This window comes from Neopsephotus bourkii, unplaced genomic scaffold, assembly GCF_033783945.1.
Source record: "Neopsephotus bourkii isolate Nb327-2 ecotype Australia unplaced genomic scaffold, CSIRO-AGI_Nbou_v1 NB_1768, whole genome shotgun sequence".
NCBI classification, from domain to species: domain Eukaryota; kingdom Metazoa; phylum Chordata; class Aves; order Psittaciformes; family Psittacidae; genus Neopsephotus; species Neopsephotus bourkii.
In genome coordinates, this window is record NW_026902242.1 from 11,924,920 (window position 1) to 11,952,053 (window position 27,134).

Genomic DNA, 27,134 nt, shown 5'->3' on the forward strand with positions numbered 1-27,134 from the left:
GAAGCAGTATAGATAAGCAGCATATATTCTGACAACATGGAAAAATAAGCAGTTTTTAAATGTCGATTTTTCCCCTGGCATGTAAATTTAAGCAATCTCTGTCAAGAATGTTTCTTAATAAAAGGGCACATACCTCTTAATGAAACTACAAAGGAAAACAAGCAAGAACACATGCAGATATAACATAGTAGAAAGGACAGAATTTTAGTAAAGGTAGAAGAAATAACTTGTTGCACATACTAACAATGTAAGTCTTTTAAAGTAATTTAGTGAGAATTATAGTTGGACCAATAATCAGAGGTTATTTTTTAGGACCTTACCTGAATCTAAATACGGGTGTAAATTTCTTTTAGTTAAATAACCTACAAAGATGAGATTTGACACCTACCTTCATTGAATAAAAATGTAAATAAGCAAGGAAGCTATGGAGCTATGCATGATATAAAGATTATGTAACCCACAGTTACATAGGTTTTATATAGGAGTAACTTAAGGTGCTGTGATGGTCTCAATACTGACAGACTGTCATGGTTTAAGCCCAGCAGTCAACAAAGTATGCACACACACCAGCCATGGAATGGGGAGGAATATCAGAAAAAGGTAAAATTCACAGGTTGAGGTAAGAAGAGCTTAATAACTGAAGTAAAACATAACAACTGTAATAATAGGAAAAAATTGGAAGAAGAATAAAACCCAAGAAACACAAATGATGCACAAGTGCTCATCACCCACTGACTGATGCCCAGCCCACGATGGAGCAGCAGTCTTCCCCTCTTGGCCAACTCCTCCCAGTTTTTATACTGGGCATGACATGCTGTGGTATGGAATATCCTCCTCTGGTTAGTTCATGTCAGGTGTCCTGTCTCTGCTCCCTCTGGGCTTCTTGTGCCCCTCCCTCCTCACTGCCAGAGCATGAGACTGCAAAGACCTTGATCAGGGTGAGCACTTCTGAGCAACAACCATAACACTGGTGTGTTATCAGCATTATTCTCATACTAAAGCCAGAACACAGCACTGTACTGGCTATCAAGAAGACCAGCAACTCTGTCCCTGCAAAACCAAGACATAGACTAAAGAATGGTTGTACCTCAGATAAAAATAAAAAAGTTTGAAAATGACCAAGCTCTTGGGCATACAAATTAGGAATTCCGCTTCCTCTGGCAGATGTATTTAATAAAAACATATAAACTAATTCAATATGTGCTTATACAGTAAAGCCGGTCAGCATTGGTTAGCATTCATTAATTACTATAAGAACTTGTTATTCAAATACTTCACAGCGAGACTCCAGTCTGTTTTCGTAAGCGCATTGATGCAAAGAATCTCCAGAGAGTTTCTCACAAAGGCTCTGGAGAGTTTTTTGTTTAAGTTGTCCTTAAAAAAAGTCCCAGCATTGATTGCCTCAGACGTGGTTTATATGTCTTCGGCAACTGTATATTTATTCCTAGATTAAACCTGCTTTGCTCTCAATTATATTATTACTATGCAGAAGAGTGAATTACTATCTCCTCCACAAGCTCCCTTAGCCTTTTTCATAAACAAATCATCTCCGATGTTTTGAAGGATCGCTTTTGAACACCTCTCACCCTTCTGCCTCTCTTTTTAAAAGCACATTGCCGGAGAACATTTACTTCATTTTTTCCTCGCCACCTTCCTGCCAAAAGCCCCTCTGTGCCTGTGACAGCCACCCCCCGGGCCCGGGAGGTCTCACCCCACCACCTAAGGCTCCCCCTGCATTTCCGCTTTCACGCGAAGGCGAAACAAGCAGCATAGCACGGATGCAGCTCCAAGGGTACCGGCTACCAAACCCACCCCAACCCATCCTATGGTTGGACACGGCAAGGTGATGCGTGAATCTTCCGGCGGAGGATAACGCTGCAAACCAGTATCACGCCTCAGGCCTCGGCCTTCCCCACCGCCCAGCAGCGTACCAGGCCCCCTCGGGTGTCACACGACCCACAGTCCTCGCTGCCGCAGCCCCGCGCCCCTCCCGATACCTGAACGAAAAAGCGGCGACGCTCGATGCTGAAGCCCTTGTCAGAAGCCGGGAAGCGGTCGACGACCACCTCGGCGTCCTCTGCGTTGGGGTTGTCGATGCCCAGGAGGCGCGTGCGGGAGGCGCCCACACGCAGGCTGCCGAAGCTGAGGAACGGCGGCCGGGAGAAGTGGCTCAGGACCAGCACAGCGGGGACTTCATCCGCGTCCCCTTCATCACCCCGCATGCTCCAGCGCCGCCGTCTCCTAGGGTTGGCAGCAGCACCCAGCTCCCACACCGCCGCTCCGGAGAAGAAATCCGCTGCCATACCCGGGGCAGAACCCCGGAGCGGGATCTGCTCCCGCTCGTCACACAACCAGCAATCCGCCACCGCACCAACCGCCGTGCCTCCACCAGCCGGTTCAAACGCGGCGCCCACGCCAATCCCCGCGCCGAATCACCCGGCCTTGCCCCTCCCCTCGCTGCTCCGCCAATGAGCTTCGGGTGTTTTATTTAAACGACCCGACCTCGCAGGAGCTAGGCGGCGCCGTGTGGTCGGACCTGCAGAGCTGGAGCTATGCTTCCCAATGAAATGATGGTGATAGATAAATAGATAAAGATAATTAAGAACAGATTTAGAAAACCTTCATGCTAAGAAGCTCTTCCCACATTATTTAAAAAAAAATCAAACAAAGCCAATTATTTTTCTAAATAAATTTAATTTACAAAATATTTTTAAGTAGAATGAGATGCACACAAATTTAATGAAAAAGAAAACAAAACAAACCACCAAAACAAAACTCATTTGTTTATCTTTTGTGAGCTTTAAAGCTGAAAGACACACACAGTGCTGCATTTCCATGCTATTAAAATAAAAAGGGGCCCTGGAGAGAAATCAAAACCTAGTGCAAGCACCCCTGCAAGAAATCCTGTGAAGCGAGCAGTGTTAAGACAAAGGAACTTTACTTTTCCATAACAAACAAAATTACACATAGGACTGAGTACTTCTACAGTTACAGTACACCTCCTAACTTTTCCTTACAGCAAAGAATTAGCCCGAAAAAGACAACTTTACTTAAGGACTTCCATCTAAAATATCAACCTATACAGATCACATTTAAAACACATTATCTTATACACCAGTGACAAAATATTGAGTTTATTTCACCTTAATCTTTCATATAAAAGGACTGACATTTTAACAGAATCAAAACGGTTATGGGGGATGAAAAAAATAAATTTGCCATTGTTACCTTTAATCCATCAAATCTTTTTAAACCAAACCATTTCTCAGGAACCGTGAAAGAAGACCCTTCCGGGCTTAAGCAAAGTGACTGCCCTGCACTATATGCTGCCAGTATCATTCTTAATGCATATGATGGAAACAACCAAAGCACCGTGAGATGGTATTGTAGAAGAAGATGGCATGTGCCAGCAGTCACAAGGACCTACAGATAAACACATTCTACTTCCCTTCAGCTTCAGTCACGTGGAAGACACGCAACCTGGATTAGTTACGCAGGTATGCTCAATATAGAAGCATTTCACTTATTTTGAACAGGTGGTTTTTTTCCCTTAAAACAATAATCTACTACATACTCCTTAGAATCCATTCATAACTTTACAATCATCAACCCCTACACAGAAATCATTTCAGATTTTAAAACTTGAGGGTCATTTATTCCTTAGCACTCCATAACACATTTCATGTTCAGTCAAGCACATCATGAGGTGATTCCTTTGAAGCATTCTTCAGTGTTCTGGATGGTCTTTCACATTCATTACTAGGGAACTAAGCCTATCTCTTCGATGAGACCGATACGTGTTCTGTCACTGTGTTCTGGTAAGACCCATTTTTAAAAACTAACTACCCGATTTACAATCCAGACTAAAGTAGCACTATATTGTTAAGGAAACCACAGCTTTACAGAAGATGTATCATCACCATTACAATTACTGATATTCAGCAGAAAAAGAGCCCATGAGAGCCATACTTCTGTAGGAAAAGTGTCAGTGCTCAAAAAGGAAATTCCAATATAAATAAATAAACTGAACATAAAATCCACTTAATTTTGTTTAGCAAAAAATACAGAATTCAATTTTTAAACACAACAAGTGCAATAAGTTCTCAGAACAAGGTAGCAGTTTAGAGTACCAACACAGAATCCACTCTTCTCCCCAAAGGTCAGCTGGTAGAAAAGACGAACTTTCTGCGATGTGCCACTCACTGATCACTCTTTAAAGACATTTTTGAAAGACCTGCTTCTTCCTTCTTTGGCAACAAATGGTCAACTGAGTCTGTGACTGCCAGATAAAACATAGCCTTTATCATAAAAGCACCCTCCATGCTCAATAGGACATGCACTCTTGGATGAGTACACATACATATTAAAATGGAGGTACCAGACACCTACGGAGTTTTGACCCACGTAGCTGTGAGGTGCAGATCTCTGCCCTTCACCTCAGTTCTCCAAAGAGGAACTGTCCTCTGTCAAGCAGAGACCACGTACTTCCACCTACCAAATGAAGTACCAGTCCATGAAAATGTACTTTGTTCATATATGAATTTTAAATAAATGTAAAGCCATAAGAATTACAGCTCATGATATTAAAAATAAAAACTATGTATCTAGCACATAAGCTTTCCTATTTTCTTTCACTGTCAACTGGCAATGATCCAGCCTGACCAGCAGGTAAAAACACTGACTAGTAGGGTTATCTGCAAAGAGAAGAATGCCAAAGAACTAGTAGGTCATTTTTTCCAGGAATGACTAGTAACTCTGGCCACCCAAACAGCAAAGATAGCACTTGGTTTCTGGAAAATGAGTCCTTTTATGGTCTGTTTCTTGTTGGGCACCCAAAGATATGAAGCCCTTTGGAAAATATTGACCATTAATGTTTTCCAAATAATCAACTGAACTAGAGAAAAAAAACATTATTCAGGATATATATAAAAGGCACAATAATGAAAGAATTTTTGAAGGACATTATCAAGTAAACATGCTCCAAACTCCATTTTACTATTTTCCTACAGTGCCTTCTGAACAGACTGGATTTTAAAAAGAAAACCTTTGTTACCAACTGCTTTTATGTCACTGTTTTGCCAAAATCCTACAATACTTTTTTCCTACTGTAGGACAGGAAAAAAACCAAGAAATAACAAAGACAGGCTTGTTAGTCTGGCAACTACACTGACACCACTGATGTCGGGTTATTTTTAACAACACAATTACAAATGCTGGAAGGCATGTTTCATGTCCAGAAGCATTTATATGAATACTATACATACATGTTGACTTGAAAACTACACATAAAACATCCATTTTCAAGCCATGGAGTGTGAGGATGACAGAAAGAGTTTTATTTTGAAACGGGCTGAAGGCGGACTCAGCAGAAATGGCAGTACTTGATAGTGTCCTTTCAGGAGGTGGCATTCAATGGCCTCATTATTGCTGTGTATTTGCTAGAATTCAGCTTCCTACCAGATATATTTACAGCATGTCAGTTTGAACATTCCCAGAGCACAGCTCTAAATTTTACTTTAGAGATACAAACATAGAACAGTTAAACATATGTAGTCCTGTTTTAGAAACTGAACTTTTAAAGTTTAGGACTTCTATTGTGCTTCTTTGGCTAAGTCCTATTTAAATATCAATAACACTTAAAATTCTATAACTCTGCCACCATTTAACAGCTAACAGAAATCTTTGGTGTGTTTAGGTTAAGAATCCATTAGGGTACAAGCTTCGAAATATGAACATTCAGGCAGCTCCGGCCCCTCTCCTGCAAACTGCTCAAAACTGAAGTAGATTGGGATTAACAGAATCTAACACCAAAGTATTTCAGTAGGATTTAAAATGACCCATGCCACTTAAGAATTTATAGAACTGTGATGATAAAACAGCTTTTCACCACAGAGTGCTTGTGCTCAGGTCACTGGATAAATTTAACAGTTACAGTAACAGACATATGCCCAGTTTCCCATTTTAAAAGTTTCTTTAAGATAATAATTTAAGAACAGGAAAACCTGGGGAAAATTTTTCCTTAATATATAATCCTTGTGAGGAATAATGAAGATGATAAGATTACTTCAGGTATTTTCTTTGGCATAATATTCAACAAACAAACAGAATAATTACTTTTAAAGTAGGCTTAAAATAGAAAGCTTGATGAGGTTAAATTAAACTACATTTCACCATGAATTACACTAGACCTGTAGTTTAAAACGATTCTTTTGGAAAAAAAACAAAAACAAACCCAAAGCAAAACAAAACCCTTATGCCTAGTAAAGAAAAAGTTAAAAATAATTAGACATAAAATACTCTCAAGAGCTTGACTTTGTTTTATAAACACTGTACAAGAAAGTGAGAAACAAAACAATTTCATTAGTAAGTCACAAGAGATTTATGATTATTTCCTTCTTTTTTTCAATAGAAGTTGAGTACTGTTCTGGAAATAACAGTCTTCAAAACTTCTTCTCCATCACAGATAACCTGAAAATAAGCATGCTAATGTGGGACCCTGGCGTAACTTACATTCTCACAAGAATAAACCATGCCAATCCTTTATGACTGTTCACAGATTAAAATGACCTTGCAAATACCCCCATTTCTTTCAAAGTTAGAGTGTGGGGCACACTTTGGAAGACAAACTAGGTTAAAAAGCATGAAAAAAACGCGTATTAGAATTATATACGTCTAACTGTAGAAAATTAGACAATGTAATTGTCTGGATCTTCCCACATTATTCAACATACAGAGCTCAAGGAAGACTTAAGAGGCCAAATTTAGGCAGCCTACTTATAGTCGGGGGAATGACCAAACACCCCGTTTAGTGTCTGCATAAAATATCTGAATCACTTTTGAGAAGAAGCTAGTTTCTGTATCCACTGGCTGGGCTCCAGAATCCAGCAGTTTTTAAAACCCTCCAAAAATGCCTGAGGGTTCAAGTAAAATTATATTTTAATTTCTGTGTGAAACACAATACAAAGTTTGTGGTTTATATCCCTGCCTGCCCTTACAACTTCTAAGGAACTTGATGCAGTCCTTATCCTTTCAGAATACTTTCTATTACACTTGAAACATTAACTCAAAGTGAGATGCAGAAAGGCAAACATTTTTTTAAATTAATAGCCAGATATGTGATTACATTTTTCAGCCACTATGCTTAAAGATATTTCAGAACACAGTTTTTAGAAGACCATCTATAGGATTTTTAAAAACTCTTAAAATCACAAAAACCACTCTTTCGTTATGCATCAAAATGTGCCTTAATGTTCAAATGTCATGTAAACAAACCTGGTTTTCCAAAACTATGCAGAAAACTCATGAGTCCAAATAAAATATAAAATATAAATCTTAATTGCCATATCAGCCTTCTGTTGGCTAATGGCTTAGTAAATTGGGTGGAATGTTATGGTCTGATCATGAATGTTCACTGTTTGAAATATTCTGTACAGTAGGAGCTGTATCAAGGCCCAGTAAAGTTCCGAGATATGACTGGTCTCTAGGATCCAACATTTGCTCAGGCCTTACAGGATGAACAATATTTGCAGGCTGTGGAGTAAGAGTGTATTTCTCTAGAAATGACAGATCTGATGCTCTTTGATAATCTGTCTGCTCAGGTTGTGGAGGAAGAATGCCATGTGACTGAGTAGTATGCTGTACTAGATCAGCTTGCGGATCAGACATCTGAACTGGTACCAGAGTCACAGGTACACATACTTCTGTGGATACATTCTGTAGCAAAGTTTTGGCTTCTGACTGATATGCTTTGGACTGTTCCACATATTGTTTAGCCTCAGTCTGGTAAACTTTGTCATCAGAGGTGTACTGCACTGGTAAGGAGACTAGCTTTTCCTCTGAAGAAGATGTCAATGCCTCTTCTGCAGCCTTTGATCCATGAACATGATCAATATGATACTTCAGCTTGTCTTTTCGTTTAAACGTTGCATGGCAGTGTTGGCAATTAAAAGGTCGAGCATCTGAATGAATAACCATGTGTTTTGTTAACGTCTTCTTAATTCTAAAAGACTGATTACAGATTTGACATTTGTAGGGTTTCTCGCCTGTAAAGGCAGAGAAGTAAGAATTAGTTATTCTGAGGAACACCACGTCACACATAAATTTACAAATACATACATGGATTTTGGCACAAAGACCTAGTATAAAAAAATTTTACTGAAAACAAAGAGCATATGTTTAGCATCAATTTTGGAATCAGGGGAGCCATTAAATATATGTTTAGAAGTTATATTAGCATATCCTTCTCCTTACATACAATTCTCTTTGGTACACCCAAAGATAATCAGAATATATACCAAATAAAATCTTTAACTGTTATGATACTGCTATTAAATGAGCGCAATTAGTACTTCTATATATTTCAAAAGGACAATGATTTTCCTAAACATAAGGCAGGAAAACCAAAGTCAAACAGATAAGGACATAAAACTTTCCAAAGGGATTTCTAATTCTTGTTTAGATTACCACTTGAAATGCAGTATTCTCTAGACCACAAAAATAGTTAGATGGCCTGGGTAAATTTGGTGAATATACACCAATAAACTGAAAAAAAAAAAGAGGCGTACAGAGCACACTGCAAACCTGTGTTGAGGATTATCAGCGTTTTAACTGATATATTCAGAAGGTAGAATGACCAGCTTATGGGAAAGAATAAGAAGTCTTGCTTCTTCCTGCTAAATGCTCAACAACCATAATGAAATAATTCCATCAGTGTTGATGCATAAAAATACATTCCTACATGGTTCGTTGTTTTGTTGGCGTTTATTTTATTTTTACCTGAATGTGTCCTAAAATGCATTTCCAAACTTGATTTCCCTTTAAAAACTTTCTTACAGACTTCACATTGGTGAAATGTTGCTTTATATCTTTAAAGAAAAAAAAAAAAGACATTTCATGTTAGATTTTCATTTTTTTTAAACCAACAAAAAATAAAGCTATGTGTACACTCCTTTCTGAAATCTTTCATTGCAAAATAGCTGGATATCAAAGTTTCCAAATTTCCACACTTATGTTCACATTTCCTGGCACTTGCATACCAATAAGGTCAATGAGATTCTTTTCAATATTCAATCTTACTCTCTGTTGAGATTAAAACTTACTATTAAAATGCAAAAGCCACTAAAACTTCTTTTCTGATATGCAAAACAACCTTAAGTAACAGTTTTTGCCGAAGATCCACAAGTGGCTTTAGCTTTGACAGACTTTTGCCATAAATAAAGTACTATGAATTGTGTAGGCTATTGGCTATTAAGAAAAATCAAACAGAATAAACAGACAATGTACTGTACTTTCAACACAAACACAAGGAGTTAAAACATCATTTGAAAAACAACTAGGTCTCAGTTTATTTGAAATCTCTGAAACAGTTTTTTTTGGAGCTCAGGAATTTAAAAACCCTACTGCGTTTTCAATTTACAGACACAATTTAGGTTTCAAAGTTTTTACCTACTTTCAGAGTCCCTAACCTTCTACCAGTTTCTAAAATACCTAAGTGTGTGATAGTTCTCACAGTGCTTAAATTATGTCCAATATTTCAGTCTTAACTAGTCTGCAATGACAGTATTACACCAAACCATCAATTTAGAACAACATTGAGACAGCTAATTGATAGATAAAAATTTGATTCTTTTTTATGGTTTTATGTACTTAATTATGATATTTGTATGAAAACATCTTGATTAAATTGTGAAGGTACTTTTCTGACATCCACTTCATCTCTTTCAAGACTCAGGTAATGGGCATGACAAAGACACAGACTGCTAGAATTCTGCAAGAACATGCAAGTCCCAACCAAATCAGTTACAGTACAGAAGTATTTACACACCTGTAAAAACCCCACACTTACTTTTGCCAAACTTTTTCTCCCAGATGAACACTTTTATAATGAACAGTAAGGTGATCTCTACGGCCAAAACATTTTCCACATTCTTCACACTGATGTGCTTTCTCACCTATATGGGCAAAATTCAATACATTTTGATTAAAACTTCTGGGACTGTAATCGTAAAACAGCAGATCCATGTTCACAAAGTTCAATCAATCAAGCTCTTCCACACCTTACTCAGAGAAGAATATAAAAGAACACAATTCAGGAAGTAGGTTGCTTCTACCAGAGTAAAGACTTTTACCACTTGTTATAGATGACTAGTAGTGACCGTTAGTCATTTCTACAATGAAATTCACACTCCTGAGTTAAGAGACACCTCCCCAAACACCTACTGCATGAGAGGTACAAGTGAATGACTAGGAATCTACTCTATGAATTGTGACCCGAACTGTGGTATCTTCGATAATTCAGAGGCTCTAAAGATAGAGGCTTATTTAAAGATACCAATCACTTTAGTACAAATTTTAGTACTAAAAATTACATCACAGTATTTATTTTTTTAATTATCCTGATTTACATAGTTACCTTTTTCTTTTAGGCTGCTGTTTAAAAGTATCTTGGTTCTTTTTAGTCATCTTGAGATCTTCCATAAAATGGCAGAGTATTTCTTCTCATGTAAGTAGGAGGAGTGTGGACAGTCAAAGAATGTAACTTTCTAGAGGGGGGAAAAGCAAATAGAGTAGAAAAGAGGATTTTTTTTTTTTGTACTTGTTTTTTCAAAGATTTCTTTATTTTATAGCAGACATTATGATTTCAAACATGAAAAAAAAGAAGCTGTCCTTCAAAATAAAGGCTCAGGAAGTTTAGACTCTGATCACTTTCATATTTTCATGCTGCCTAGAAAGTATTTTGCCTCCTAGAAGGCCTCCCTCCCTTCAGATCCTGTTCTGAAAAAGTCCCTAGTGAATCTTCACTTTTCCTATACATTTGATAACCTTTCTACTGTCAGTGCAACAGATTTTTTTCTTCCTCCTGATCATCCCCAACTGGCTGTTCTGAGGGTTGACACCCATCACCTTCCTTCCCTCCTTCTCCCCCATAATAGACTTCAGAAACACCTCTTTAAATCCTTACATTAAAGTGATCAGTGTACAAACTTTGTCAGAGACTGTGACAGCTTCTTCTGTGTTGTGGTAATAATATTTCACACAATTGCTATTAAAAAAAAGAAATCTGGACTCATTAAAAAAAAATCCTCCTTTTTCACTTTTGCTTTTTATTATTCTTATTTTTAAAGCAATTTACTGTTACATGTTTTTGACTGTCCCTCAGCTTTCTATGTTAACATGGAGGAAACACTTTGCTTTCAAATCTTGAAAATGTATGTAAGATTAACCCTACTTTAGTAGACCTTAAAAATAGTAAGAACTTTTATCAGACAGAAAACATTGCATGTACTGAAAGAAAAAAATCCATAATTAATTTTTAATTTGATTTTATTTTGAAATAGTAATTTCAAAACCAATTTTCAAAGAAAATGCCTACCTGAGTGTATTTTTTTGTGTTTTGTCAGATGATCATGCCGAATAAATGTTTTCCCACATTCTTCACATTCATATCTCTTGTCATCATGGTGGACTCTTAGATGAAGTCTGTATATTTAGTCATACATATAATCATAAAATGCAGTATTTTTAACATAATCTACTGCTAATTCAATGCAAAATACCAGAAAACATACTCTTTAGTGCTTGACATAAATATCAGGAAATAACCTTCAGATGAGGTATACTTAAACTGCTCTTAGAAAGCAAGAGCGAACAGAGCTAAACTCTCATATGAGTTAACTTAGTAGGATATTTTAGTCCTCTGCTTATTTTCTCTTTGAATAACAAAGATGCAAAAGTTTTAGATGTGCAAGAAAGTCAACTCCGACACAAGATTTGTATGGGATTCTGTCTGTGTTTAAACCCCTAAAGTATTAAAAAAGTAAATGACTTCTCACAGGTTAATATCTTTTCAATATTTAAGCATGTTTAAAGTATTTATCAATGCTTTCAGAGTGGGAATAAACCAAAACACATGCATTTTGAAGAGCTATGTTGGTAACACGAATGTATATGTATCACCAAATACGTGAGACAGTTTAGAAGCTTATCTCATAAAAATCTGTACCTGTAAGAGCTTCCATGACGAAAACTCTGCCCGCAAATACTGCAAAGATGAGGCTTCTCTCCACTGTGAATTCTCAGATGTTCTTTCAAAGTTGTTCTGTTTAACAAAGGCAGTAAAATATAATTTTAAGTAAAGTCACTGCCACTTTAAACAGATTTTTTCTCCATTTCTTTAACTCTGAGGGATCACAAATAACTTCATCGATTTATTCAGATACACACATACACACATACATTCAAAAGCACTATATACTATTTACTGAACCTGCAGGGTCTGGAAACAATATAAGCAAAGAAATAAAACATTGCCCCATTATAAACTGGAGAAAACATCAAGTTTGACAGCATTTTCTATGTAAGAATTTTCTTGGTTTTGCATGTATATCTAAGCCAGAGCTTGAAAATCAGACTTGTAGGAAATCTAGATCGTGGATGTTAAAAAAAAAGCGCATGCAGATAAAAATTCCCCTCAAGCAAAAGAATCAGGCAATAACATTTACTGCATACACTGCTGGTAAATATGTGAACAAAACAAGAGAGAAAATTCTTCAATCTCCTTCAGTGCTCATACTTTTGTGGTTTTTTTTTTCAAAATTCTTTTTATGCTGTACAAAAAAAAAATTCTTTTCTAAAAAGAGCAACATTTTTGCCTTACATAACATAAATGATCTTTCTAGAACCGAAAGACTATCTGTGCTTTACAGTCTGTTTACTATTTCATTATTGCATTTGTGCATTTCCTTTTAATACATGCATATTTTATATTTCTACAGCTTTCCTGTGCCTTTTTTTCATACTAGAATTTATGAGCCAACTTGTAGAGCTTCCACTTTTCAAAGTGCTAAAATAACATTTATTTCCTCCATTTAGAGAAGCAGTAGCAAAGGTTGTACAGTATTATTTCATCTTCCATGAAACCATGTCAGTAGAAGTCCAATTTTTTAGTCATTCCTACCATTCTTAGTCATTCAGTGCTCCTGATCTTCCTGTCCTCATCAGTTTATTTACCAAAATATGTATGGCAAGATGTTCTTGCACAACACAGGAACCCAAAGTGAATTAGAGGTAATACTTTTTTAATACAGTTCTGCCTTACAACTAATTACGTACAGGTGTCACCCTCTATTTTAGAGGTCACCACAAAAACCACGTTACCTGCAGCTCTAGCGCTACCTTTTAATATAGTAGCCCTCTGAAATGCTCTCATTTAAGTTAAAAATTCAAAGCTAAAGCATACTCAGAATTAAAGTACTCTATAAATATTGCTCTGCTCTGCTTAAGTTCAAGTAGTCATGCAACTCCTTACCGTTCCCTAACAGATTTTCCACAGATGAAACATGTCCATTTTCTCTTTCCTCCATGAGTACACTCTACATGGCGTTTCAGATTTCCTGTATCATTAAACTGGCGGCCACAAATGTCACAAGGAAAAGGCCCTACAAGGAAACAGACAGGCACAGCATTATTAACTGTCAGTTAAACCAAACAAGATGTACAGACTGGTTACTTGCGAAAACCCTCAGCAATTTACAAAGCAAAAGTTCTGTCTAACAAATTACTAATGTTTAGTGCAGTCAGCATACTTTAATTAGACTGTGCACCTTCTGCCCAGAAGTTATTTCTAATACCTGGTATTTTAGCAAATTCCATGATTGCAAAAATTCAGAATAGTCAAAAGTGATTCAGCTCACTTAGACTGTTTGAAAAAATTAATTCCTATTACTACCACCAATCTAGTTCCTACCCGGCAGAAATAATTAATAGTAATAAGGACGTCTTCAGAATACTTCTCAAGGAAATAAAAAGGTCTTTGGAAAACTTTAGGAGGAATTTGACTTAGTTGAGAAAAAATTTCACACAGAAAGGTTTTAAAACAAAACTAACCTTGATCCTTCTTCCAAAAAAACCTCTCTGCATTTATTTAGGTACAATATAATGCCTTTAAAAGACAGCTGAACAGTAAAAAAATCAACTAACAAACCCTTCACCACCCCCCCACCCCCCCCCCCCCAAAATAACCAAAACCCAACCAAAACCAACCACCCAACTCCCTGACAAAACTGGAAAAGGAGGCTGGGTGGAAACCAGACTGATCAAGACATACAATGGCAGAGGAAGGTTTTACTTTAAATCTATTGTTTACATGTCAGAAGGATGTTTCTATACCGAGATGGAATTTTTCTTGATGTTTCAGTCTTGCAAATCGGGATTTAAAATGCTCTTCACAGTAGGTACACTTAAAAGGTTTATCCTGAGAGTGAAGGATCATATGCTCTTCTAAATGAGGTCTTCGAGTGAAAGACTTCTTACAAATCTAAAATGATAATACAATTTGTCAAAGATACATCAGTTATAACCAGATTATACTCCTATTCATAAACACTTAACAGTTTAGTTCATCTGCTCTATTTAGCAACGTAAAATTAAACATGTATTCTTCAAATACACACTCTATCCCAACCTGTGAAGTCTTGCAGTTAACATAAAAAAATCTGTATTCTCCATAAACCCTAGTGGATTGCACTACATATATTAGTATGCCAACCCATGGCAGCCTAAATCAAACTACTGACAACTCTTGTATACAGTTACATGTTCCACCCCACTTCTTTCTACTGATTCCAGCACTTACCAGACTATTTCCTAGGGTGTTTCAACACAGTAATTTTGCAGAAAATAACCCAACTGAAAAAATCAAGTAGCTTTGGATTGGTTTTGGATATGAAACAGCTCAGCTGTTGTGGTATAACCTACTGAAGAACTAGAGTCATACCTGCTCCTTTATTTCCTCTAGGAAATTCTCTGACAGCATGTATTAAAGAGAAAATGCCAACACCAACAAAGAAATAGAATTCAAAATACATTTTAGAGATACAGAACTTTCACAATGTTAAAATTATATGAGCTTTTTAGTACTGTTTTCAGAAGAATCAAAACCTAAATGTAGAAGAATTGCTAGTAGAGTAATTAAAGTAAGCATGTGACCAGCAGGTCGAAGGAGGTGATTCTGCCCCTTTACTCTGCTCTCGTGAGACCTCACTTGGAGTATTGTGTACAGTTCTGGTGTCCTCAACATAAAAAGGACATGGATCTGTTGGAGCAAGTCCAGAGGAGGGCCAGAAGAATGATCAGGGGACTGGAGCACCTCCCATATGAATATCGGCTGAGAAAGCTGGGGCTGTTCAGCCTGGAGAAGAGAAGGATGCGTGGAGACCTCATAGCAGCCTTCCAGTATCTGAAGGGGGCATATAGGGATGCTGGGGATGGACTCTTCATTAGGGACTGTAGTGGTATGACAAGGGGTAATGGGTTAAAATTTAAACAGGGGAAGTTTAGATTGGATATAAGGAGGAAATTCTTTCCTGTTAGGGTGGTGAGGCACTGGAATAGGTTGTCCAGGGAGGTTGTGAATCCTCCATCCCTGGCAGTGTTCAAGGCCAGGTTGGATGAGGCCTTGGGTAATATGGTTTAGAGTGAGGTGTCCCTGCCCATGGCAGGGGGGTTGGAACTTGATGATCTTAAGGTCCTTTCCAACCCTAACTATTCTATGATTCTATGCAGCTCAATTACAGAATTGAAGCCACAGCTCAAATTTAGGTATTAAACTAGGTATTATAATTTAACATCGGGGCCCTATGCTCTAACATAAATCAACACAGGGCTCACTCACTGATTTCACCTTGAAACTGTTGCCATTGTTTATAATATCTGAATTTAGTACTTACCTAACTCCCATAGATAAAATTGTGCAAACAGTTTCTCAGAGCACACCTGGATAACACTTTTAGTCTCAGAAAATCAGAACGAACAGGTTTATTTGTTCAAAAACTCTTTAATGTTAAATATAAGTGTAAGAAAACCCCATACCTGTAAAAAGCATAATGGCCTTCTTGCTTTTATTTACTATTAATACTCTAATGTTTCTGTGAATTTGCTCATATTCCTCAAGGATTAAAGTATGGTCACCAAATCCTGGTGTTTACACATGGACTACAGCATAAACCAACAACCTGAAGAAATACTGCATCTTACATCTGTAGCACCTCAGCCCTCAGAACATACTAAACAACCTGAAAACAAAGTCACAGTTCCTAAGGGTTCTGTTCATTCTCCAGCTGCTATAAAACCTAAAATCCTACCCCTGCTTTCAATTCAAGCCCATTTTCAATGCACATGAGTAATACAAGAGCAGCAGCTCACATCTTGAAAAAATCTAGCTAACATAAACTTAACAAAACCCAACAACCAAATCCCAAAGTGGAGTTTACCAAAACATTCATCTGGCAAAAGTACTTTCCAAGAAACGAACATCATTAATGCTGCAAGATTGATTCCCACTGTAAAAACATTTCTTATCTAGTAACAAACAGGATCTATAATATGTTTACACAACGTAACTTCATTTGGAAGATAACGCTGTCTGGTCATCGATGTAATATAATACATTCAGCCATGGTACCATCACCAGCAGAACGAACACTACAAATTCCTACAGTTGGTGTCTCCCAGCCGCCTACTGTATGTTTATAAGTGAGAGTCCACAAACAAAGCAAGGTTAGTAATTATGTTACAGCACCTAATATTACAGACACACAGGGGCATATAGCAGTTTGCACAAACAAAACAGCTGCCCTGAAAAAATGGTAAACTGATTAACTTAAAAAAAACCCACACACATTTGAAAAAGTATTATTTGGCAGCAGAGAGAGAGAAAAAAAGTTCTTCAAACTCCTTTTTTACAGTAGATAATAGTTTCACACATATACCTCTCCTGAGGAAAATCAAGGAAAGGCTTCTACAATTTTACAACTAGAGGTAAATTTAGTACAAATTTACAACTCTGTTGAGGCACATACGCAGGTAAATGAAAAAGTTTTTCATACCTATTTTCCTCACTAGTGAGTCTTCCAAAACAGTATATATTATGGTCAGTGTTTGATGTGCATAATTAATGGGAGAGCAAACACTCTGTTTTTTAAGTATTCATAACACTCTAATCATCTGCAAATTGATGTAACTGAACAACAATATTAACATTACATTACATTAACATTAAAACATATTGCTTTTAACTATTTTGCAATTCAATTTGGTATTATTTACCCAGTGACAAGCTGTACATACAGACAAAGTTTAGCCATTAAATCAGCACATAAAGAGAAATTTTATACCACTACTTAGAAAGCTTACTGAGATTTCACAGAAACACATACTGTACTTTCACTAAAGTATTCAAGTCACAAAACATAGTACCTATACGAAGAAACAGCAACATGAAAGTACTGAAGTATTACTTACATCACATTTCCAACCTTCGCTCTTTGTCTTTTTGATAGACAGAAATTCTTCTACATTCCCTGGATGAAACCTAGGAGGAAGACAGAAGCTGAAAGTAGCTGTAACTTCAAAGACAAAGATCGTCCAAATACTAAATATCCACTTCTATACTTCATGTGTTACAAAAGTGATCACCAAACCATAGAACAGAATACTGATAGTTAAAGGATTCTACAGGCACACGGAAAGCAGTGGTGACTTTAGATTCCTGTAGATACTCATATGACAGTTGGTAAGAGGACAGTTTTAATTATAATGCTTTATGGATCTTTACAAAGAAAAAGGAAAAAAAGCAGTATGTAAATAATACTGCCCTACAATTACACCTGCCATAAACAAATTATTCACCTAAAGGAATCTGCATGGAAATGGTTTATCCACCTATTATCATCAATAGTATAGCATCAACATTTAAAACCAAAGAAGATACTTTTTTTTCTTCCTCCAAATTAAATGTAACACAGATAAATATTAAGACTTGTATTCTGACTCACTGTATTAGCTAATCAGAGAATCCTAAAATTAACAGTAAAAACCTACGGCAGAACTCCTACAGAGCCATTAGTGCCATTTAATCAGTCCCTACACACTCCTCAAGGCACGTTAGTTGATAATGCTAATTGCATGTCTTTTCAAAAGATACTTATTTAAAGAAAGTTACAGAATTAATGCAGAACATGCTGTTTGCATACATACATTTCTCTTCACTTTTGAACTCAAAATAAAAAGATTCTTCAGAAATGCAAGGCAAATTTGCTCATACTTGCCTTTTCACGTGCTTTGCTAAAGTCTTTTTGCTTGCATGCAGCTTATTACAGTAGGGACATTTGTGCTCCTTTTTATGAAAGTCAGTATCACTGGAGTGCTTCTTTCTGTGCACTGTGAGGTTGGACTTCGTTGAATAGCGCTGGTGACATATATCACACTCAAAAGGCTTCTCACCCGTGTGTACACGCGTATGGCTCTCATATTTGCCTGTACAACAACAAAAAATCCATTAGTAAAAACTGTAAAAGATATCACCTATAATATACACATTTAGGGTTTGCTCTATCACATCTCTCGCAAACGTGGTCAAGTATCTTCCACACACATCTAAAGATTCATACTGGTTTACACCACTGAAAACTGCAGTGATCACATACGTGTTTCATAAAAAGGCCTCTGTATTACCATTAAATCTGTGTGAAGGTTACCAATCCCCCTCCTTCAACCCTACAGCATACTCTGCTCTTAAGAACCAAAAGTTACACTACTCTCATTAGGTACTGACTGTGAAGTACCTTTTTGGAAAAGGGAGCAGCCTTGCAACAAACTGGTTATTCTTAAAGGTACTTTCAAATAACAAAACACGAAATGTATGATACAGATCCTTGCAAATGATCTACATATTTCACAACCGAGATATTACCATAAATAAAAATACTACTCTCCTTTCTTCCACACTGGTTATATTCCCTCTTCTGTTTGCCAGTTTTTTCCTGAGGACAGAAATCCATCTTAAACCGAGGACCCACCTACCTCAAATCAATAGCAGGGTCCCTTCTTTGTACTATGTATATTTTTTCTCTGTAGAATATACACTATAATTCTGGGAGTTAGATAGAGGAGGAAAAAAAAAAGTACTATAGCTCATAATTTAAGATAAAAATCAATTGTCTACTGTAATAAGGCTTATAGGGAAATACTTTGTCACTTTCACTTATTTTAACTCGTATTTTTTGAGCACAAAGCTAGAATTCTAAGTTATGAACATGCACAGAGGAAAAGGTTTCCAATGCACGCAGAACCAAACTGTACCATCACAACCTTACTCACAAGCCATTTATTTCTACATAGTAGCCTTTCAATATTAAAAAATCTCTCAAGTTCACAAAATTCCTATGTTACTTTTAAGATATGGCACTACAGGAACAGTTAAATCCCACATTTTTAGTGTTAAATAACTTCTACGATGTATTTTGTGACCCTGGAAAATTCACTTCACCTCAGCAAGATAAATACACTGGGTATAAGTAGGAATTAACACACACACTACCCCCAACCGTTTTCCTAGACTCCTAAAATTTCAGAATTATGAAAGACACAACGCACCTAGTAACACCAAAAAATGCCTCAAAGTATGAGAAACTGTTTCTTTCCTAATTCCCAGGATTGACAGGAAGTCAATACCTTATGTGATCATAATTAAACATTTATTCCAGCATAAAGAACACTAAAATTCTAGAATATAACAGTGATCTAGTTTTAATGTGGGAAAAGAGGACAGGAAAGCATTGGACATGTCAGGAAGGAATTTTTACTCTACTGCTATCCCAAGTAACTATATGTCTAGATTTGACTGTAACATTAACAATCCTAACACAACAGATTAAGCTGACGAAGTATTACTTGGTGCTAACCACAGACAAGAAAAATGAAGCTAAAGGTCAGTATCTGAGTCCAAAGCATCTACACATCATATAGAATGGAAGAATTTCAGGCTGTTTGACAATGGTGCTGCTATACTACAGCAACAATGACAGCTTTGTTACTTAAAATTAATTTGGCAGTAAAGGTCTCAGACTTCATTCAAGAAATTTCTGCAGACTTAATATCTTGCTGTGTTTCCCTCCTTTTTCAAGGCTGTTCTTACATGCCACACTTAACAGCTGGAATCCAGAGCTGTGATAGAGAAATAAATTTAGTACTTACAGATTTTTCAACTGATGCACTCCGTTCATTTACTGAAACTGTTTAGTACCATAGACGTAACAACCTACTACACTTACAAAGACCAGCAGCATACTGGATCAGTGATTCAGAAATTCTATCTCTAGGACAGAGAAACAGCTTAGTTTATTTCCCATACAAATAGCACCACCATTTACCTATCTTGCTCTTACCTATTCGATCAAATTTTTTCTCACACTTGGGACACTGCAGTAGTTTTTTGCTACTGCTTTGAATGATGACTGGAGCTAAGCCTTCAGGAATATTCCCCATTGAATCAACTGCCTCAGAACCCTCTTCAGTATCATTCTGTTCTTTTTCACTTTGTTCTTCAGAGTCTGAATCTTCACCTGACATTTCCTCTTCCTGTCCCTCTTCATCAGCATTGCATTCACTTTCACTGTCTTCAAATTCACTTCTATCAGACATTTCCTTGTCAGAACTGACTTTTTCCAAATTGCTGTCGGAGGCATCACCGCTTTCATTGTCGCTGTTATCAGGTTTAGCTGTGTATTTGCGGTTTCTTGTGGAACATCTAGTGGAAAGGCTGGCCTTCTCAACCATTTTTAACCCATGCTTTCTTTCCAGTGAAAACGATCTGTGGGCTTTAGCCAAATGATTTTCTAAGGACTTCTTGTAGCAGAAACTTCGACCACAAAAAGTGCACTGATGACTGTTTAACAGTTTACCTGTCAGTTCATTGAGTGTTTCTACCTGTGTAGGCACATCAGTTACCACATCAGTCTGTATGTTAGAAACGCTTTCGTTATTTAGCAACTTCACTGCATCGATGATATCTAGAAATTTTGCTGCTTCCAGCACTAGTGGGATTTCATTCTTATACACAAAAAACTCTGAGGTGTAGAGAAACTCAAGCAAATGCTGGAAGACAGAATGAGTTACATGATCTAACGTGACAACATCAGTGCTTGGATTTTTACTCAAACAGGCATGAAAATAACTACTCCCGACAGCCACTACAACTTTGTGAGCACTAAATTCTTTCCCTTCTACAATAATGAGTAAATCACAAAATGATGGATGTTTCTGTCTATCGTCATTTAAGTATTTCAGTAGATTTTTGTTATACTGCAATGAGCTTAGGAGCTTTCTTTGCTCTGGCGATGGCGAAAGTTCTTTGGAAGATTCAACCTGATCTGCATGGGTTATTTCTGCAGCCTTTGGGACAATTTTCTGCGCACAGTCTACTACAAGAATCTGCTCTGAAGTGTCTTTCTCATGGCCAAGGTGAACCTTTTCGTTTAGATTTGCAGTGAGCCTTCTCCTTTTCTTCATTGCAGAAGTGCAGCTTCAAAATCAGGAGCTTCATAGGTGATGGGTAAGAAACTCTTATGAAGACTTGGTTCTGCTCCAGACCTTGAGATAATATGCAACAGTAATTTCGTAATCTGCAAAAGAATTATGATACAAATTACTATAAGCACCTAACAGTAGCTTCTTTTCCTATTACTACTTTCTATACTCTTGGTTTTATCTACCCTGCATACCTTAAGCTTTTATTAAATTACTTTAATCTCATCACTTCCCATTCCAGACCATGGCACTACTCAGAGCAAGTGAGCTGACACTGCCTATTATTAGATCTAAAGAGGCAGCTTGGGCTGGTTTCACTCCCTAGACACATATAGCCCGTGAAATACGCCGGAATGGGCGTCCACTGTTATTATTACCCCGAAGCGCACTCACTTTCCGTTTAACCCCAACACACTCCGACAGCTCTTCTGCTTTTTCCGCCGGCCGCCCGTCCCCTGGAGCCAGCCCGGAGACGCGCCGGCAAGGCCCTCTCCCGCTCCTGTCACCACCAACTGTCAAGTCAGCGGACGGGATTCCAGCCCTACCACTCCAGCACGGGGTCTTTGTCCGTCGCCAGCAGGTCCGCCCAGAGGGGGGCCCTACGGCACCGCGCTTGGGGGCACACAGGGCGCCCCGGACCCGCTCCCCGCATGACGGCGACCGTGAATACCCTGCCCCCCCCGCCGCCCCTGCCGAGCGGGACAAATAATGGCCGCCCCCTTGCTTCCCCGCGACCGGTCCCCCTCCTCCCCGCAAGGCCCCGACGGGGCGGCCTCACCCACCTGCGCGGCGCTGAGCGCTCCGCGGGCCTCTCTCGGCCGCTAATCGCCTCTGCACCCCGCTCCCGTGCCCTCTTCCGCCGCTTCCGGATCCCGGCGACGCGCGCAGCGTGAGGGGGTGACGGCGCCGTTGCCGAGCATGCGCGGGGGAGATGGCGGGGGTAGTGTGGCAGCGAGAGGCCGGCGGGGCGGTGCCGTGTACTGTGCCGCCGCGGCCCTCCGTTGACGGGGTATTGCCGGCCGGGGCACCGTGAGCCGCCGCGGCGGCCTGCGGGGTGGCGCGGGAGAGCCCGTGAGCGGGGAGGCGCCCGCGATGGGCGCTCCTGCGCATTCCAAGTCTCCGGAGGTTGAGTTCTGTGCGGCCGCTGCGGGGCAGCGGTTAGCGGCGGGCAGCGCCGGGAGTCCTCAGCTCTTAGGAGCCGCGGCGCGTTTGCGTTTAGGCCGCCGTTTGGAAGCGCTGCGTGAGAGCAAGGGGTGTTGTGCGTTTACAGCAGTGCGCTACACGCAACTCGGCACTTCCAGGGTGCCGTAGTCTTCTTCAGTAATGTTATCTTGCTTTTGCCGGGGATATTGTGAAGCACTTGGATACATACTTGTGAAATCCATGTTTTCATGCTTCCTAAATGGCAACAGGCTGCAAGCGTCCCACGGCTCGGGCGAATATCTGCCCAAAGCTGCGGCTCATCGGCATTCCAGAAGGCATTCATCCTCCTATTAATTACATGTCCAGCTTTCCAAAGCTAGTGACAGTGTGGCACTGAAAATGAGTTTTTTCTTCTGAGAGCTTTAAGGAAGAGCTGTGATATTAATGCGGCATGAAACGTTATAACACAGCACGTGTTAGGTATTTATGATGTGTAAATCGATAGTGGTTGGCACTTCACATAATAAACACTGCCTGACTTTCAGGTGTTGCATTGTGCAACAAAACCAGTGAAAATTCTCAAAGTACTTGCTACCTCCTGATTGTTGCTATACTGTCTGCCAGTAATAATAGAGCAATCAATACTACTACGTTTCTGATGTGCTGAAGGCAGGTCTAGTTTTCTACAAAGCATTGGCTCTTTTAGGGTGTTGCTTGTGCTTGCCTGACTTTAATTTCTATAGAGTCATAGTTAAACTGTATAAAACTCTAAAAAAATAAGTTTCTCTATTTTGATTTTGCATGGAAAATGAAAGTTTTGAGAGCAAGGCACTAAATTTTAAGCTAAGCCTTACATTTCACTCTAATGTGCATAGTAAGTACATAAAAACATCATTTAGCAGTTAACTTGCTTCTTGGGCCTTGCCATTTCCATAGCAAATATGGCAGTATAAATATGGCATATCAAGTTTGGCAGTATAAATGTACGTCCTTCATGGGTTTTCATGAGTGAAATACATGAGGAAAATACAACCTTGATGTAACCAAGCTAGCATGCTGCAAGCTGAGATTTGCTTAGTCAACATTGTACTGTAGTGGGATTCAGATGTTTTTCAGTCTGTAGCTACTAGATTGCCATGGATCAGAATTTCCATACCTGTTCCCTGGCCTAGAAAAAAATTCATGCAGGTATTCAACATACCTGGGTTTTTTTTATGAGACATTTAATTTCTTCATATACTTGAGAGGCACATCAAATGTGGAAAGTTGAATTGCTAGTAGAAGCCATTTATTCCCATTTAAAACCAAACATGTATAGATATAAATAAGTGAAGAATTATGGCCAAGCAGAAATATTCTTGGCATAATTACTTCCATCAGCAGAATTCAGAGTTGGCATTCAGTCTCCCCACAAAGAAAGCTGGAACTAAAAGCTGAGCCTCCATGTTACAGCATGGGCTTTGGCCTAGTCATAATTTTCTTCCCATTTCACATCAAAATAGTAAATTTGCGTCTTCTATGTTTTTGGAGGGGGTTTTATTTGTTTATTTTGTTTCTTCACTAGATAACTGCCTGATTTTTTATTTATTTGCTGCTGATATTATTTATTGTGTTGAATATGATATGGTTTCTTGGCAGTCTACAAAGCATCTACATCTGTACTAATTGCCAAAGCCTACAAGTTCAGCAGGCATTTTGACTTAGCACAAGCCTAGGAAACACTTTTTCTCTCAGCTGTTTTGTTACATGAAGGATTTAGTTCAAACAAAAATTATACAATGCTAAAAGTGATCCATTACCATAGCTGGCATTGCTACAATAATTATGCTCTGGAAACAAAATGTCCCTGAAATCTCATGTAATTGTGGTTCTTTAAGCATTAATTCTTTTATAGTTAAAGTGGTACAGGCAAAATCTAACTACATTAATCCTTTTTGTTCCAGTGCTTATTCATGCTAAATTTTTTTGCCAGTTAATGGAATATCTCACTTTTAGATTAAAAAAGCTGACTTCTATGTTAATTAGAGACAGCACCAAAGAATAAGCACTCACTCAGCTTTGTGAGGGTACGTAATTTGAAAATGCAGCTGTGTAAATTTGTTGAAGAAAATAGTGTATTTATCAAAGAAATACTCTTGAATTGTTGGAAATCAAATAGTTTTGTGCAAGAGGGTTCAGTGTTGGAGGCAGCAGTTTCATTATGAAATACTTGTTCTCTAGTTCAAAGTCTTCACTTCTGAAGGTACAATAAAACTAGAAATGACAGAGATTTGAATCAAATACAATTTAAACAATAAGCAGGTAGAGAACCAATTCTGATGTTAAGCCCTTAGCTGCCAGCCAAACAGAAATTAAATGACATAAAAATAGCATGCAAGTTAAGACCTGGCTGGGTAATTTCAATTTATTCCATATGCATTCTTTAACAGCTGTTCACTGTAAGTACACAGTTATAAATCTAGTAACACAAACATTCACATCCCTTTCTAAACAGCCGCCTTTACTTTGGCCATGACATTTATCTAAGGTAAACGTCTCTCTAGGAATTTTAATTTGCAATGGGTGCATGGTGAATGACACTGCTGAAACATGATCTGTGCTGTCATTCATCCTGTATCCTAGATGTGTCAGTGATCGTTGGGACCTAGGGAGGAACCCACAAAACCTACACTTCCTCTAGCCTGAGATTTCTGTTTTATTGCCAGTCACCACATGCGCACAAATGTTTTAAATTAGGTTGTGAAGTGAAAGGGTTCTAAGATTGTCTAGAGACTGCAACAAGTGTTGTAGCCAACATTGCTGAATAAAGTCCATTGCTAGAACCATTGCCAAGAAATTCTTTCAAATAGGCCATGAAAAGACCACCCCAGTCTCTTAATTCAGGTCTCTCTCTCTGGGCACTAATCAGTTGTACGCTTGTTGTACTATTATGGATGTTTGACATGCAAATCGCGTTTATCAGGCTTCTCCTCTTGTCTCCTCTCTCAAGTGCAGCAAGTGAAATGTGTAGAAAAGGAGATCAGATCTACTCTTACTGTATCAGCCTGCCTCACTTCATCTGAGAAGCTTAACGTGGGGTTGGGTGGGCACTGTACTTCTGCTTGGGCTCTGTTCTCTTGAGTGAGAGTGGGTTGAATATCAGTGAGTATGGGTTGAATAACAAAGATCTTGGCTGTTGCCATCTTTTTCTGGGAGATTAATGCTGCTTGCAAGTTGCAGAGGGCTGTACAGCTGCAGACTCCACAGAGCAGATTTCCTCCTGGAACACTATTCCGGTGGAGCCCAAAGTGAAATGAGCAAGGGCCAGGAACAAGACACTCACTGCTGTAACAATAATGCAGAAGTTTTGTTACATCTGTTAAGTCTGAGCTCAGTGCTAGGCTGCTTTACAGGTATCTACTCATGGGGCATTGCATTCCCCCTTTGCACTTTGAAAAATACAGTGTCTGGAGAAGTCCTTGGGTGGAGAGAAACTACCCATGTACATTCCTGCCAGTGCTTGTGGTACTGTCACCGGGCCTGCTTCACACGATCCACTAGTGCTTTCCCAGGGGAAGGAGTGAGAGTGAGGGGAAAGCTGAGTGAAAGACAGTAACACTGGAAAAAATACCTGGTCTGCCCCTCTGCTGATACAAGTCTCAAGCAGTACATTAAACCTGTACCCCCTTACCTGGAGTTGTGTAAAGGAGAAACAAGAACTTACATAATCTTTTGTGTTGTTTTGGACTATGTTTTCAACATAACAGATTAAACCTTTTGCAATAATACACCACTATCATCAAAGAGGTATTTTTTCTATAAGCTAGGCAAGAACTGTGGAGAAGTGTAATATCTTTTATTAATTCAGATGGTGTATATGATCATCTGAACTAAAAACAGATCAGTTTTGAACACATAACCTCAAGAAGGCTTCACGTGCCCCAAATCATCTTTTATTTTTCCAGCCATATCAGCTAGATCAGTAAAAGGTATTGCCTCTCCCAATAAAATTTGCCTTTTTTATAACCTTAGACTATCATGACTGCAACTTCATTATAAAATTTCCAGTAAAAGAAGCAAAATCAGATTTTCCTCTACAGAAATAATCTTGGTTCTCAAAAATGTATTATGAAAGTTTATGGGGTAAACAGCTTTAAATGGTTTCTGTGTGTCTTACATTGCTGCATTTCTATTGCACTGCACAACGAGAGACCTGTAAAAGCTGCCAGAATGCTCTTGTGTGCTGAGCCCCTATTATGAGAAAACAAGAATTTCCATAATGAAGGGTAGCAGAGAGCTGATGTCACTGTCACTTTTTTCAGTCAACCAGAAACCAATTATCCCTGGCTGACAGGCCAAATTAAATCATTGGGTAGAGGGAAATGCCAGCTATCCTTCCCTAGAGTTAGGTAATTGGGGCTTTATTATGGTCAGAACTGGTACTGTTTGTTAGGCCACAGGATACAAGTAAGAGCAGTCCTGGTGTCTTTCTCTCCATCCTCCCCATAGGCATTCATGGTCTTTTACCCTGGAGAAAAGTAGTCACACTTTACATAAAAAAATGCTAATCTTTTAATATATATTCTCTGTCACAGTGGGAACCTGAAGGTTATTCTATTTCTTCAAGTTTATAGAAATCATGAAGTTAG

General features: G+C 38.5%; 2 protein-coding genes across 3 annotated transcripts in view; both read right to left on the reverse strand.

The window, feature by feature from the left end:
• Positions 1-2,374, reverse strand: part of ASPM (assembly factor for spindle microtubules) — a 29,250-nt gene extending 26,876 nt beyond the window's left edge. For both annotated transcript variants that reach the window (XM_061379304.1, XM_061379303.1), the window contains exon 1: positions 1,998-2,374. In XM_061379304.1, the coding sequence (XP_061235288.1) occupies positions 1,998-2,303 (306 nt within the window). In that variant the 5' untranslated portion in view covers positions 2,304-2,374. The remainder of the gene's footprint in view (positions 1-1,997) is intronic.
• Positions 2,375-2,923: 549 nt separating this feature from the next.
• ZBTB41 (zinc finger and BTB domain containing 41) lies at positions 2,924-22,288 on the reverse strand. The gene is made up of 11 exons (XM_061379205.1): positions 22,146-22,288; positions 20,223-21,458; positions 18,105-18,312; positions 17,299-17,368; positions 14,167-14,314; positions 13,307-13,436; positions 12,002-12,097; positions 11,372-11,478; positions 9,845-9,950; positions 8,776-8,864; positions 2,924-8,042 (listed from the first exon to the last, which is right to left on the reverse strand). The coding sequence occupies exons 2-11, from the start codon at positions 21,343-21,345 to the stop codon at positions 7,399-7,401; spliced, it is 2,721 nt and encodes a 906-aa protein (XP_061235189.1). The 5' UTR covers positions 21,346-21,458; positions 22,146-22,288; the 3' UTR covers positions 2,924-7,398.
• Between the last annotated feature and the right edge of the window lie 4,846 nt (positions 22,289-27,134).

Bases quoted from the DNA above. Each gene is read 5' to 3' on its own strand.
- ZBTB41 (XM_061379205.1), bottom strand. From the start codon at position 21,345: ATGAAGAAAAGGAGAAGGCTCACTGCAAATCTAAACGAAAAGGTTCAC. The intron at 12,098-13,306 runs GTAAGGAGTTGC...TTTGTTAAACAG, and splicing joins GGAAAATCTGTTAGGGAACG to AACAACTTTGAAAGAACATC. The intron at 8,043-8,775 runs GTAAAAATAAAA...CTGCCTTTACAG, and splicing joins GCATTTTAGGACACATTCAG to GCGAGAAACCCTACAAATGT.